Source organism: Megascapheus bottae, chromosome 1 (genome assembly GCF_031878675.1).
Source record: "Megascapheus bottae isolate mThoBot1 chromosome 1, mThoBot2.hap1, whole genome shotgun sequence".
In the NCBI taxonomy this organism is placed as follows: domain Eukaryota; kingdom Metazoa; phylum Chordata; class Mammalia; order Rodentia; family Geomyidae; genus Megascapheus; species Megascapheus bottae.
The window spans coordinates 28975620-28989965 of record NC_143509.1 but is presented as its reverse complement, the minus strand read 5'-3'; the positions used below and the strand labels follow the sequence as shown (position 1 = coordinate 28989965).

The following is a 14346-nucleotide window of genomic DNA, read 5'->3' as shown; positions in this document are numbered from 1 at the left end:
GGCCCAGGCTCTACACTAAATGAATAAATAAATAACCAATGCAAAAAAAAGGGCTGGTGGCATGGTTAGCAGTAGAGCACCTCCCTTACAAACGAGAAGGACTTAAGTCCTCATTTCAGTACCAACCATCAAAATAAAGGCAAAAAAAGAAGAAGAAAAAGAAATACACCAAGGTATGTCTGATAGACAGCTATGAGAAACCCCAAAGCTCGGGATCTTCCTTCCCTGACTCCCCTCCTGCTGCCCTTGCAGCACCCCGTCTTCTGTAACCTTGAATGATTATTAATGATTATTACCTCTCCCCACCATCTCCACCCTGGGACCCAGTGCTAGCCCACAGCACTGCAGCATGCACGCCATCTCCAAACTGTCCACAGTCGTGGTCACTGGCCAGACAGGCCAGTGGAAGCCGAGACGTCCGTAGACAGGGCTCAGCCGGCTGCCCCTCTCACCTGGCTCTCTCTGTCTGCAGCATGAGGCCCCCACCTGAATTCCTGCTTCCCAGATCTGAGGAGAAGCCAGAGGCAGTGCTGGAGGAAGACGGGTGCGTGTGTGAGTGGGGCCCACGGTTAGGACAAGAGGGGTTCACCAGGGGAAGAACACTGGGGCTGGCTGAGAGGCAGAAAACTAAACCAGGCCAGCCTCGCACCCATGTCTCCCGCCTGGCATCCCAGTTGTGCAGGAGGCTGAGAGCTGAAGATTGCGATTTGAAGCCACTCAAGCAGGAAAGTCTTATCTTCAATCAAGCACCAAAAAAATGGAAAGTGGAGCACTAGGCTTGAGCAAAAAATAAAGCCTCAGGTGCAGAGTCTAGGCCCTGAGTTTGAGCCTCGGGACTGGCACACGCACGCACATACACACACACACACACACACATTGGCAAATAATTCCAAGCCTCCTTTCCTCTCCCACAGATCCACTGAGGCTACAGAAGACCAGGAAACAAGGTGGGTAAGGTCCCAGCAGTCTGGCTGCTCTCAGAGGATGGGGCGGGGGGGAGAGGAGGGCTGAGGGTTGGTTGTCCTGAACCTTTGGAGAATTAGCCTGGAGGGATATGGCGACAGGCAGCCAGGTTGGCAGTAGTTATGGTTAACCAGTGAGTTACCCCTGAACAACTCGGGGGCGCTGTTAAACACAGACCAAGGTGCCAGTTCGACCCCACGCTATGTACCGTGGCAGCCCACACGTGATGATGCCCAGCAGAGGTCACCTGCGCCCTGAGTCCAGGGACTCACTGGAGGTCAGCCATGTCCAGCTGACCCTGTGTGGTACCAGCTCCACCCTTGGTCACCCCCTAGGCACACGGCATGTGGCAGGCTGCCAGGCCCCAGTGGACCTCTACCAAGCAGGAAGGGCCAAAGCTACCCTAGCATGTGTAAGTTGCCAGGCGCGCATCTGTCATCGCAGATACTCAGGAGGCTGAGATCTAAGGATTAGGGTTTGAAGCCAGCCTGAGCAGAGAAGAACCTGACACTCTCATCTCCCATTAATCACCAAGAAGCTGGAAGTGGAGCTGTAGCTCAAGTGCTAGAACACTCGCCCTAAGGAAAACAAACAAACAAAAAAGCTCAGGGCCAGTGCCAGGCACTGAGTTCAAGCCCCAGGACTGGGGATGAAAGAAAAAACAAAGGAAGTGGCACTGTGGCTCAAGTGGTAGGGTAGTAGCCTTGAGCTGAAGAGCTCAGGGACAAAGTTCAAGCCCCACAATGGACCAAAACAAACAAACAACAAAGTTCAGGGTTAATGCTTCCTGAATGCAGTTCTGCAAGTTGGATCCAGCTCCAATGACTGCCTTGGTAACTCAGAAAGCACCAAGAAACGATCAGGGGCTAAGAGAATGGCCTAGTGATAGAGTGCTCGCCTAGCATGCATGAAGCTCTGGGTTCAATTCCTCAGTACCACAAATACACAGAAAAAAAGCCAGAAGTGGCAATGTAGCTGGAGTGGTAGAGTACTAGTCTTGAGCAAAGAAGCTCAGAGACAACACCCAGGTCCTGGGTTCAAGCCCCAGGACTGACAAAAAAAAAAAAATTCACCAATGATCTGAGACCAGCACAGCCTCCACATGGTGCCAAGTAAAGGAACTCCCCTGTGCACTGGAAGACCTTGACCCAAGCTCTGTGGACTTGAGCTCATGCTGGGAAATGCTCCATCATGAGTTAACGTTGCAAGCCACCAGCAGTGCACTAGAATACTTAGGGAGGGATCATAAAAACAAGCAAGCGAAAGCCAGGCATTGTGGCTCACGCCTGTCATCCTAGCTACTCAGGAGGCTGGGCTCTGAGGATCACAGTTCAAAACCAGCCCAGGCACTAAAGTCCATGAGACTCTCATCTCCAGTTAACCACCAGAAAACTGGAAGTGGCGCTGTGGCTCAAGGGTAGGGTGGCAGCCTTGAGCTGAAGAGCTCAGGGACAGCACCCAGGCCCAGAGTTCAAGCCTTATAACCCACCAAAAAAAAAAGCATGCTCACAAGATTAGAAATGCAAACTAAGAAATAAGAAATTAGAGGATGGATGGATGCATGATGGATAGATGGGTGGATGATGGATGGATGGGTGGGTAGGTGGATGGATGGATGGATGGATGGATAGATGGGTGAACGGAGAAGTGGATGGATGGATGATGGGTGGGTAGATAATTGGATGGAGAGGTGGCTGTGGATTGTGGGTGGATAGATAGATGGGTGGCTGGGATGGATGGGTGGATAGATGTGCAGATGAGTGGATGGATGGACAGGAGATGGATAGGTGCTTTCGGGGCTCCCTCCAGTGTAATCCAGCAGGAGACCCTTGAGTCTGGCCCCCCAAGTGGGGAGAGGTGGTCACCTCCACGGCTGGTGGAAGTGGGTGACAGTGTGGCGGAGCCTCTTGCCCTCGACAGACAGTGACGACCTTCCCCCCTGCTGCCCCCTCCAGCTTGTCCTGAGATGGCGGGCACCTGGAGAAGGACACGAAAGAAGATTCCAGACGTGGAGGCCCCATCAGACGCCCTCTGGTTCCAGGTCCCCTCCCGTCGTCCCAGGACACCAGCCTCCTCCACCCGCCTCCGATGCCCAGTGTTCTTTTAGTTGCTTGAGAACATTTTACTTAAAAAAAAAAAAAGTGCAGTATTAGCATGCTCGAGAGAAGACCAGGTTCTCAGCCCTCCATCCTTCCACTCCATGAGCCAAGAAAGGTTCCAGATCCTTCTCTCATCTGCTACCAACATAACCCAAGGTGGACCCACCGGCCCTGGTCCTGGGTTTGTCCCTGTGCCTTCCGTTCCACAACTCAACCCCTATGGTGTGGCATGCTGTCCTGGACACTCAGCACACACACACTGTGCCACGCCTCTGGGGTACCCCCAGCTTCTGACCTCATACCCCAACCCCACACCTCTGGTTTGTCATCTGACAGCCCCTAGCAACCCCAAAGGGTTCCCCCACCTTCTCCTAGGGATCCTTGAAAATCCCATAGCACAAATGAGAGCTGTGAAGGCCCAGCCTTGTCTGACTGCATGGAGAACATTCTAGAACATTCTAGAGTCCCTTTGAACGTGGATGATGCCACAGCAACTGGACAAATTCCATAGGTATGAGCTGTGTGTGTGTGTGGGGGGGCTTCTTTGTCTCCCAACTACTACCAGCCTGGAACCCATTGCCTAGGCTCCCACCACCTTGGAAGTAAGTAAAGTGGAAAAGGTAAATAGGGGGTTCCCTGGATGCTGGGATGGCTGGAAATTCCCTTGGTGGCAGGGGAAGAAGTCTCTGTGGATTGCAAGAGTCCTGTCACCATCTATTGTTCTGAGATGACATGCGGACTGTATTTATGGGCCCCCAGATCTCACCTCAAAGAGTGGGGAGCCCCCCTCAACTCTGGAGACCTAAGAGGACTCCAGAATTGGTGCCCTGCATGCAAGGCCGGAGACTGAAATGACCGCAAATCTGAGTGGACACTGGTGGGGCGCTGCCACCACCAGCCTTCCAAGAAGGTTCTCGACCCCTGAGAAATGTCCACCATCTAAGGACCTGGGGCAGTGGAGGAATGTGTTTTGGGGGTGAATGCTGGGGTTCAGTGCTGAGATAGGTGTAGAATACCCCAGGACAGGAGTCAGGACATCCTGTGCCTCGTGCTCTGGCCCTGAGAGAATCCTGATTTGTCAGTCAGCTGGGGCCTGTAGACCCCAGTAGGGGGTGGGGTTCAGAGCTGTGTTGACATCTTGGGGGGGGCTCCCAGCATTGCCCAGGGGAGACGGAAACCTTGGGAAATCTGGTGTTTTGTTTTGTGTTACATTTCCCATATGGCAAGTGAAAAAGAAGGTTGGCACGGTGGCTCGGGTGTTTGTGTCAACCAGAGCCCGGATGCAGTGCTGGCTGGTGAACCTGCCACTTGTGGCTGCCCTGTTGACCTGGCCCTCGACTCCCCCATGCAAGGTGCCTGTGCCTCGATGATGCAGGGGGTGATCTTGAGAGACAGACGTGGTCCCGAGGTCACGCTGGTGCGTGAGTGACCTCGCCTCTCAAGCTAATGGCACTGGCTCACTCCTGTCATCCAGCTACTCAGGAGGCTGAAATCTGCTGATCCCAGTTCAAAGCCAGCCCCAGCAAAAAAAAAAAAAAGGCTGAGGTTTTCGTCTCTAATTACAATCACTAAAATGGCGACACAAGTGGAGCTACAGCTCAAGTGAGAGAGCACCGGCCTTGAATGTAAAATCTCAGGAGCAGCATGCAGTCCCTGAGTTCAAGCCCCAGGACTGGCACCAAAAAAAAGGGGGAGAGAAAAAGATACCAGCCAGGCACCAGTGGCTCACAACCTGCAATCCTAGCTACTCAGGAGACTGAGATCTGTGGATTGTGGTTCAAAGCTAGCCCAGGCAAGAAAGTCTGGGAGACTCTGATTTCCAATGAACCACCAGAAACTTGGAAGTGGCTGTATGGCTCAAAGAGGCAGAGTGCTAGCCTTGAGCAGAAGAGCTCAGGGACAGCACCCAGGCCCCAAGTTCAATCGCCGCCACCACCACCAACAAAAAGAAATCATGAAGTCATGATGAGAATGACACTTCTAGGAGACGCCAGATTCCTGGTGACCAAAGATGCACTATTCCACCAAAAACCTTTCTTTCTTGTCAGTAACAAGAAGCCGTGACACCCCAATCTTTATCAAGGACTGCAACCTCCCTCCCCCAAAACAAAATAGGAGCCAGGAATGCAACGCACCTCCCAGCACCCACACTGGCAATTTGTTACTTAGAGTCTACAATGGCAGCGGACAGCGTGACCAGGAGGCCGAGGGGCTAAAGATTCCACCACCTCCCCAGGAGATGTGGGGACCACATACTCTGCCACGGGGGGGGGGTGCACCAGCTACCACTTTTGCATTGCCAGCACCCACAGATGATGGGCAAAAGGAGAAAAAGATCCCCAACTTGGCCACAGCCATTGCTCCAGAGAGAAGAGGAGGCTCCAGCTAGCCAAGACTGCCTGGGGCCTGGTGAAATGGGCGTTGCCATCGATTTGTATCTGGGGAAGCTTGGGCCAAAAGGCAAAGGACTCCCCATTCCCAGCCCAGCCCTGTTTGTAAAGGGACACTGAATTTTTTTTCCTTGTGATTTTATTTGAAATCGTTATTATAAAGGTTGATGTCCAGAGGACAGTGGATTTTTTTCCCCTCTCTTTGAGGCACCTGGAATTCATTCTAACACCCACCTTTCCCACAGTGAGACTTGGAGGTTTCAAAATGGAGAAAGGTTAGTGGTGGGGGCTGGAGCCTGGGAGTTTGGCCTAGTGGTAGAGTGCTCGCCTAGCATCCACGAAGACCAGGGTTCGATACCGCATACATAGAAAAAGGCATAAATGGTGTTGTGGCTCAAGTGGTAGAGCTCTAGCCTTGAGAAAGCCCAAGGACAGTGCTCAGGCCCTGAGTTCAAAGCCCAGGACTGGCAAAAAAAAAAAAAAAGATTTGTGATGGCCACGGTGAAGCCAGGGTGTGAGTGATTTCCTGTAGCGTTAATAAAGTATAGCTGAGAAGTCCTTCCCCTTTCTCCGTGGCCACCAGATGGGGCTGGGGCAGTATGGAAAGAGCTGAAGCCCAGCTGGAGCTTGGTGAGTAGTAGTTCCCTGCTTCAGCCACGTGTTGCCTGTCATAGAATCAGGGGTCTGTGCCCCTCGGATGGGCAGAGTCACATTTCCCTTGTCAGGGGCAGTGGAGTCCCATCCATGCCAAGGCTGAGGGGCAGAGCTGGGCTGGGATCCTAGGGTCCCCTACTTTGAGGGTTATGAATCAAATCCTTTCCCCACCCAATCAAGACTCTGAACTAAGAGTCTGGTTACCCTAAGAGGTCTCATAAATGGTTCCCTTCATTCAATCATTCACTAATTCAGTCATACATTCATTCACTCATTCATGTCACCCCCTCACGTGGCACTTACCTGTTTGGAGAACTCAACCCACGGGAAGGGTCTTGATGGGGCCTAAAAGGACAAACAGCTATGTCCACTCTGCTCTGAGATCTGTACAGAAGCAGCAGATAGCCAGGCCAGCCTACTGGAGGAAAGGTGGTGCCAACAGAGAAGTAGGCCAGGTCTGAGGGGGACTACCACACTGGAGATGTCCTTGAAGGACACGAAGGGAGAATGAGGCTGGGTACTGGTGATGCACGTCTGTCGTCCTAGCTACTCAGGAGGCTAGGATCTGAAGATCAAAGGTGAAAGCCAGCAGGATAGGAAAGTCCCCATGAGGCTCTTATCTCCAGTTAAGCCAGGAGTGAAACTGTGGTTCAAGTGGGAGAGCTCCAGTGTTGAACTCAGGGACAGCGCCCAGGCTCTGAGTTCAAACCCTAAGCCTGGCACATACAAAAAGTGGGGGGACAAGAGGAACTGGAGAGGACTTTTTTTGTGGATGTTGGGGCAGAACGCAGAAATAAATTGCACACCTGGTCTTATTTTTTTTCCAATAAGGTAAGTTGCTTCATGTAAAATTAATCTTTTGTGGTTTTTTTCGTGGTATGAATTTGAACTCAGGATCTTTTGCTTGCTAGGTAAGCACTGTCTCTCAAACCACGCCCCTGCCACTCAAGCCATGCCCTAACTCTTAAGCCACGCCCCAGAACAGGAGGCAGCGTGTGCTCAAGCCACGCCCACAGAGGGCCACGCCCGCTGCAGCCCCACCCCTGCCACTTGAGCAGCAAGCATCCAACCCTAAAATTAATCATTTTTCTACATCCATTCAGATCACCTGGTAGGACAGAAAGCCAGAGAACAGGCAAGAGCCAATCTTGTTCTTTTCTAACCGCCTTTATTTGGAGAACTGACCAGAGGCAGAGAGATGGGTGGCAAGATGGCAGAGTAGAAGCTGTCTCCCTGGAACCCCAAAAGAATGAGAAGAGTCTTGGTCACGAAGCATCTGTATTCAGAGGAGCAAAAGAGATGGAGAGCATTGAAAATCAGAAAGCCAGAGGGGATAACACTGCACCAAAACCATAGGCGAAACCAGCCCGGGCCCCCACACCAAGGAGACTTGGCAGCTGAAGACCAGCACTCTCCCCAACAAGCCTGAACCCCAGGTCTGGTGTGACAGGGAGCCCTGGACAGACCAGCCTGCTGCTCCTCAGATCTCAGAGGATTCTTGGGCAAGAGCTAAAGCTGATGTGGTGGGTGGGGAGGAGGGGTGGGGGAAGGGGAGGAGGAGGGTTTGAACAAAAAGCAGTAACAATCCAGGTACCTGCCAGTGGCTCTCATTCATAATCCTAGCCCCTCAGGAGGCTAAGCTCTAAGCATCAAGGTTCAAAGCCAGTCCTGGCATGAAAGTTCATGAGACTTTTTTTTTTTTTTGCCAGTCCTGGGATTTGAACTCAGGGCCTGAGCACTGTCCTTTGGCTTTTCTCAAGGTTAGAGCTCTACCACTTGAGCCATAGCACCATTTCCAGCTTTTTTTTTTTTGTCATGAGGCTTGGCCTCTGGGCCTGTGCGTTGTCCCTGAGTTCAGCTCAAGCCCTACCCCTTGAGCCACAGCATCACGTCCAGTTTTCTGCTGGTTAATTGGAGTGAGAGTCTCACGGTCTTTAGTGCTGGGGCTGGCTTTGAACCACGATCCTCAGATCTCAGCCTCCTGAATAGCTAGGATGACAGGCGTGAGCCACTGTGCCCGGCTCTTTTTTTTTTTTCCTTTGCTGATAAGGAGCAGGGCATTATGTCACCGGGGCTACCTCAGGCACAGCTCATATGACTCAGGTCACCGGGGACTATGCCTTGAAAGGCTCTGGTCATGCTGAGAAGATTGTGTGGCCAGGCTGGACTGGAGTTATCCACACAAAAGCATTATGAGATTCGCTAACACCAGACTCTAAATTCACGTGGGTTTCCAGGGCCAGATGTGGGGAGCACCCCAGTGGGGGCAGATAGCAATCTAGCGGGGGCTGGGGGGCTTTAAATCAGGACCCTAAGACACTTGCCTGGTTCTCTCTTTCCTTTCAATGTCAGGGTCAAGGCAGGAGACAGGCAGACCAGGCCAGTGTGCTATTTTTAGGGAAGGAAACTGCATGGCAGGTGATGGGAGTTCCCAGGGTCAGATGGGGGAGGGGGAGGGGAGGGAGAGGGGGAGGCTGGAGTCCACCCCTCTGCCTCCTGACTTGTGACTAATTTAGGTGAAAGGCACCCTCGAGTTATTTGCACCCTGCACCCGGGAAACAGGTGCTTCCCCCCACCCCCAGCCATTGCCCCCGCTGGGCTGGGGCCTCTTCCCCTGAGATGGCCCCTGAGGACTATAAAGGCTCTGGGTTTTGTCAATGAAGCCAGGACATCCCAGCCGAGGCTGGGCGAGGGCTGGACCCAGCGGGGCTGCAGACCAGCGCCGTGTCCCCCCCCCCACGACCTTCTGCAGGGATGAAGGTCAACATCGTTGGCATTGGAGGGTGAGCACAGTGGGGGGGCAGGGGTAGAAAGGAGACGTAAAAGGGGGCACGCTAAGACCAGGCAGGGAACTGAGGCTTCTTGTAGCTGCCTGTAGTCTGTCTGTCTGTCTCACTTGTTGCCTGGAAGATGAGAGGGTTTGCGGTTTCCAATGGAGGAAGGAGAGCAGGACCCAAGGTATTAGTTTCCAAAATGGAAGGCTTTTTTTTTTTTTTGCCAGTCTAGGGCCTTGAACTCAGGGCCTGAGCACTGTCCTTGGGCTTTCTCAAGGCTAGAGCTCTACCACTTGAGCCACAGTGCCAGTTCCTGCTCTTTCTGTGTATGTGGTACCAAGGAATTGAACCCAGGGCTTCATGCATGTTAGATGAGCAAGCACTCTACCACTAGACCATGCTCCCAGCCTGGAAAGCATTTCTCTCTCTCTCTCTCTGATTTTACTCAGGGTAAAAAAAAAAAAAAAAAAAAAAAAAAAAGACAAAACAAAACCCCACGCTGGGAGTTTGGCCTAGTGGTAGAGTGCTTGCCTAGTTTGCATGAAGACCCGGGTTCGATTCCTCTGTACCACATCCATAGAAAAAGCCGGAAGTGGTGCTGTGGCTCAAGTGATAGAGCTCTAACTTTGAGAAAGCCTGGGGACAGTGCTCAGGCCCTGAGTTCAAGCCCCAAGAATGGTACACACACACACACACACACACACACACACACACACACACACACACACAGAACAACCAGGAGTGATAGGGACACCCCCGCCCCATTTCCAACATGGGAGGCTTTTAGCAGATTCCTTTTTCCCTGACCTCTGCTACATCTGGGATAGAGGTCACTCCCTGGCTTCTAGAATTCCCCAAGAGGGTCCAGCGCTACCAAGATGACCCACTGTGTCCTGCTTTTGCCACCATCTCCCTGGGGAGCAGGGGACACTGCCTATTAAAACCAGAAACCTACTAGGTTTCACACCAGTCGTCCCAGCTACTGAGGGGGCTGAGATCTGAAGACTGAGGTTCAAAGCCAGCCTGGGCAGGAAAGTCCATGAGACTCTCATTTCCAATTAACCACCTGAAAACAGGAAATGGCTCTGTGGCTCAGAATGATAGAGCACTAGCCTTCAGCAAGAGTCCAGGGACAGCCCCCAAGTCCTGAGTTCAAGCCCCAGGACTGGCACAAAGACAGAAAAAAAACCTGGGGTTTGAGGCTAACTATGGGATGTTACCACTTAAAGTTTCATTTCTCCTCCCATCTATATGACTCGTACAATTTAAGATATTTACAATTTAAGATATATGTAATTTTATATAATTTTTGGTGCTGGTTCCTGGGGCTTGAACTTAGAGTCTGGGCATTGTCCCTGAGCTTTTCTTTTTTTTTCTTTTATTTTTGCTCAAGGTTGGCACTCTACCACTTAGCTCACTGGAGACTCACATCTTTAGGACTTTTCTGCCTGAACTGATTTTGAGCTTGCAATCACCCTGGTCTCAGTCTCCTCAATAGCTGGGGTTACAGGCAAAAGCTGGTGGAACCCACGTTTTTCCTTTGAGAAAACCCACACTAAAAAACTTCACTTCCGGCCGGGAGTTTGACCTAGTAGTAGAGTGCTTGCCTAGCTTGTATGAAGACGGGGTTCAATTCCTTGGTACTGCATACATAGAAAAAAGCCGGTGTGGTGCTGAGGCTCAAGTGGTAGAGCTCTAACCTTGAGAAAATCCAAGGACAGTGCTCAGGCCCTGAGCTCAAGCCCAGGACTGGAAAAAAAATTCATTTCCTCCATACATGGCTCATTACTCTTATTTGGAGGGAGGGAGGGAGGGAGGGAGGAAGGAAGGAAGGAAGGAAGGAAGGAAGGAAGGAAGGTTGGTTCAAATGCTTCCCAGCTACTCAAAGGCTGAGATCTGAGGATTGCGGTTGGAAGCCAACCCAGGGCAGGAGAGTCTGTTAGATTCTTAGCTTCAACTAAGCAGTGAAAAGCCCCAAGTAAAGCCAGGAGTTTGGCCTAGAGGAAGAGTGCTTGCCTAGCATGCATGAAGACCCAGGTTCAATTTTCCTGGGTACCATATACATAGAAAAAGCTAGAAGTGGCGCTATGGCTCAGGTGGAGAGCATTAGCCTTGAGGAAAGCCCAAGGGCAGTGCTCAGGCCCTGAGTTCCAGCAACAGGACTGGCAAAAAAAAAAAAAAAAAAAAAAGCCCAGAGTATCGGGCTATGAACTCTGGGCCTGGTGCTTTCTAGGCAGGCACTGTATCATCTGAGCCATGCCCAGACCCTTTTTACTTCAGTTGTCTCTCAGTCATGTCTCTGTGGCTATTTGGCTCGGGCCTCCGAAGGGATTGTAGGTGTGCGCCACGAGGCCTGGCTTATTAGCTGAGGGTCTCCAGGACTGCTTTTCCCAGACTGCCTCAAAGCTTGGGCTTCCTGAGCAGCTGAGATTACAGGCCTGAGCCTTGGCCCCCAGCCGGGGCTCTCCCGGACCAGGGCCAAACTCCAGATCTCTCTGCAGAGCAACCAACAGCGGCAAGACCACCTTGACCAACCGCCTGTGTGCCGCCCTGCCCAACTGCTGTGTGATCCACCAGGATGACTTCTTCAAGGTACCACCCTGGGCAGAGGCAAGGGGTCATTGGGGGGTGCCAGGGGTCACTGGGGTGTCACCAGGGGTCAGGAGGGACTGCAGCTGGTGGATTAACGCCCCACTTTCAAGAGAATTCAAGACAGTGTTCTTGTATTTATTTATTCTTTCTGGTGCCAGACCTGGGGCTTGAACTCAGAGCCTGGCGCTGCCCCTGAGCATTTTGGTTGATGTTCTTCAAGACTGGCACTTGAGCCACAAACTCCACTCCTGGCTTTTTGCTGGTTCGTTGGAGACAAGCGTCTCATGCACTTTCCTGCCCCAGGCTGACAGGGGTGACAGGCGAGAGCCACGGGACTGGGTTGAATAGCATTCAAAAAGCCATCGCGACGTTCGCCGGGCGTCAATGGCTCACGCCTGTCATCCTAGCCACTCAGGAGGCTGAGATCTGAGGATGGAGGTTCAAAGCCAGCCTGGGTCCATGAGACTCTTCTCTCCAATTAACCACCAGAAAACCGGAAGTGGGGCTGCGGCTCAGGGGTAGAGTGGTAGCCTTGAGCTGAAGAACTCAGGGACAACGCCCAGTCCCAGAGTTCAAGCCCCATGACAGACAGAAAACAAATAAAATTTAGTGACTCTACGAAGGTGCTGGTGGCTCACATCCTTCCCAGCAGTAGGACAGGCCTGAGGGTCACTGCCACAGTGGGGGATGGTCAGCTCCCCTCCCCCTCCCCCATCCCTGTGGGCTCACAGGAGTGAGCACTGAGCCCCCACCCGCTCAGGCTCCTCTGTTTCATGTTTCAGCCCCAGGACCAAATAGCGGTTGGGGAGGACGGCTTCAAACAATGGGACGGTAAGCACCCCTCCTTCCCCCCATCGCCCCCAATCCCCGTCCCCAGCCCACCCCCACTCCCACTGTCCTCCCTCCCCCCCCCAGTGCTGGAGGCTCTGGACATGGACGCTATGCTGAGCACGGTGAAGGCCTGGCTACACAACCCCCAGAAATTCGCCCTGGCTCACGGGGTCCCCCTCCAGCCCGGCGCCTCTGACACCCACATTTTGCTTGTGGAAGGATTCCTGATCTACAGCTACAAGTGAGTGTTTGACCCCTCCCTGCCCTCCACCCTGGTGGGGGGAGGTGGCACGGAGAGCCCAGGGAACCTTCTAGAACCTCAGTCTGCTTAGGCAGTCGGGGTGCGTGGGTCTGCTTTGTGTGTGTGGCCCGGGAGGGCACAGTTCACCTCTCTGGGCTATCTGAATTGGGGGCGCAGGAGGCCACCCCATCCTGTCTAACCCCCCATCCCCCATTCCTGTCCCCTGCCCAGGCCTCTGCTGGATTTTTACACCCGCCGGTACTTCCTGACCGTCCCCTACGAGGAATCCAAGCGGAGGAGAAGGTGGGGGGCTGTGGGGGACAGGGCTGGGACCCCAAGAGGGAAGACGGAGGCACAGGCCGGCCTGCCAGCCTCAGACTGTGGGCACCCGGCCAGCCGGAAGCCCTAGGACTCAACTGCCCAGTCCTGGGCATCTCCTAGGCCTCTAGGGAAGGGGATCCTGACCTAGATGCCCTCTCTTAAGGGACAATCAGGGAGCATCCCAGGACCTGGCACAACTCTCGAATAAGAAACTTGCTCCCATGGGCCAGGAGTCTGGCCTAGTGATATAGTGTTTGCTTTGCATGCATGAAGACCCAGGATTGATTCCTCGGTACCACATACATAGAAAAAAGCTGGAAGTGGTGCTGAGGCTCAAGTGGTAGAGCTTTAGCCTTGAGAAAGTCCAAGGACAGTGCTCAGACCCTGAGCTCAAGGTCCAGGATTGGTAAAAAAAAAAAAAAAAGAAAGAAAGAAAGAAAGAAAGAAATAACTTGCTCCCAAGCTGTGTGCTGGGGCTCACACCTGTAATCCCAGCTTCTCAGGAGGCTGAGATCTGAGCACAGTGGTTCAAAACCAGCCTGGAAAGTCCATGAAACTCCAGTGAACCATCAGAAAACCAGAAGTAGAGCTGTGGTGCACAGTGGTAGAGCGCTAGCCTGGAGCAAAAGGAGCTGGGGGAGCGTGGCCTGGTGGTAGAGTGCTTGCCTGGCATGCACAAAGCCCTGGGTTCAATTCCTTGGTACCACATCCATAGAAAAAGCTGGCAGTGGTACTGTGGCTCAAGTGGCAGAGCACTAGTCTTGAGAAAGTCCCAAGACAGAAAGTGGCTCAAGGGGTAGGGCATAGCCTTGAGCTGAAGAGCACAGGGACAGCACCCAGGCCCTGAGTTCAAGCCACACAACAGACCCCCCCCCCAAAAAAGGTGAAAACACCAAAACTTGTTCCTTGCTGCTTGGCCCCTCTGCAGTACCCGCAAGTACCCCATCCCCGATCCAGCTGGCCTCTTTGATGGACATGTATGGCCCATGTACCAGAAATATAAACAGGAGATGGAGGCAGACGGCGTGGAAGTGGGTAAGAAGACTTTGACCCAAATGAAGCCATGCCCTGGAAGGGGAGAAAGCAAGGGCTACAAGATCCTTTCCATTTCCATGTGGCAAATGTGGAAGTCCCTCCTTGAATCTCACCCCCAGTCCTGCTTGCTGTTGGTCCCAGACACTATTCCATCCTCAGTCTCCTGACCCAGCATCAGTCTGACTCCTTAGCAAAACCCTGACTCTGGCTGTTCTAATTCCAGTCTGCTTGGATGGCATGAAATCCCGAAGAGATCTCTTCCTCCAAGTTCTGGAAGATATTCAGAACTCACTCCTCAACTGCGCCTAGCTGTGTGGTTCACCTTGCGACACATGATTCCAGCCACGGGGACACATGATTCCAGCCATGGGGCCACTGTGACCACTTTCCCTTGGGGAAGTCTGTACATAGAATGGGGTGGGAGATGGAAGGAGTGTTTAACATAC

At 52.7% G+C, this 14346-nt stretch overlaps 2 protein-coding genes across 3 annotated transcripts in view; both read left to right on the top strand.

The window, feature by feature from the left end:
• Nucleotides 1-5629, top strand: part of Atcay (ATCAY kinesin light chain interacting caytaxin) — a 20052-nt gene extending 14423 nt beyond the window's left edge. For both annotated transcript variants that reach the window (XM_090340990.1, XM_090341000.1), the window contains exons 11-13: nt 473-544; nt 915-947; nt 2919-5629. In XM_090340990.1, the coding sequence (XP_090197116.1) occupies nt 473-544; nt 915-947; nt 2919-2928 (115 nt within the window). In that variant the 3' untranslated portion in view covers nt 2929-5629. The remainder of the gene's footprint in view (nt 1-472; nt 545-914; nt 948-2918) is intronic.
• Nmrk2 (nicotinamide riboside kinase 2) lies at nt 4282-14346 on the top strand. Its single transcript, XM_090329013.1, has 9 exons — nt 4282-4483; nt 5111-5303; nt 8770-8889; nt 11382-11472; nt 12255-12303; nt 12388-12544; nt 12776-12847; nt 13794-13900; nt 14124-14346. The coding sequence occupies exons 1-9, from the start codon at nt 4282-4284 to the stop codon at nt 14207-14209; spliced, it is 1077 nt and encodes a 358-aa protein (XP_090185139.1). The 3' UTR covers nt 14210-14346.

Bases quoted from the DNA above. Each gene is read 5' to 3' on its own strand.
- Nmrk2 (XM_090329013.1), top strand. From the start codon at position 4,282: ATGGCAAGTGAAAAAGAAGGTTGGCACGGTGGCTCGGGTGTTTGTGTC. The intron at 11,473-12,254 runs GTACCACCCTGG...TTCATGTTTCAG, and splicing joins ACCAGGATGACTTCTTCAAG to CCCCAGGACCAAATAGCGGT. The intron at 12,304-12,387 runs GTAAGCACCCCT...TCCCCCCCCCAG, and splicing joins CGGCTTCAAACAATGGGACG to TGCTGGAGGCTCTGGACATG.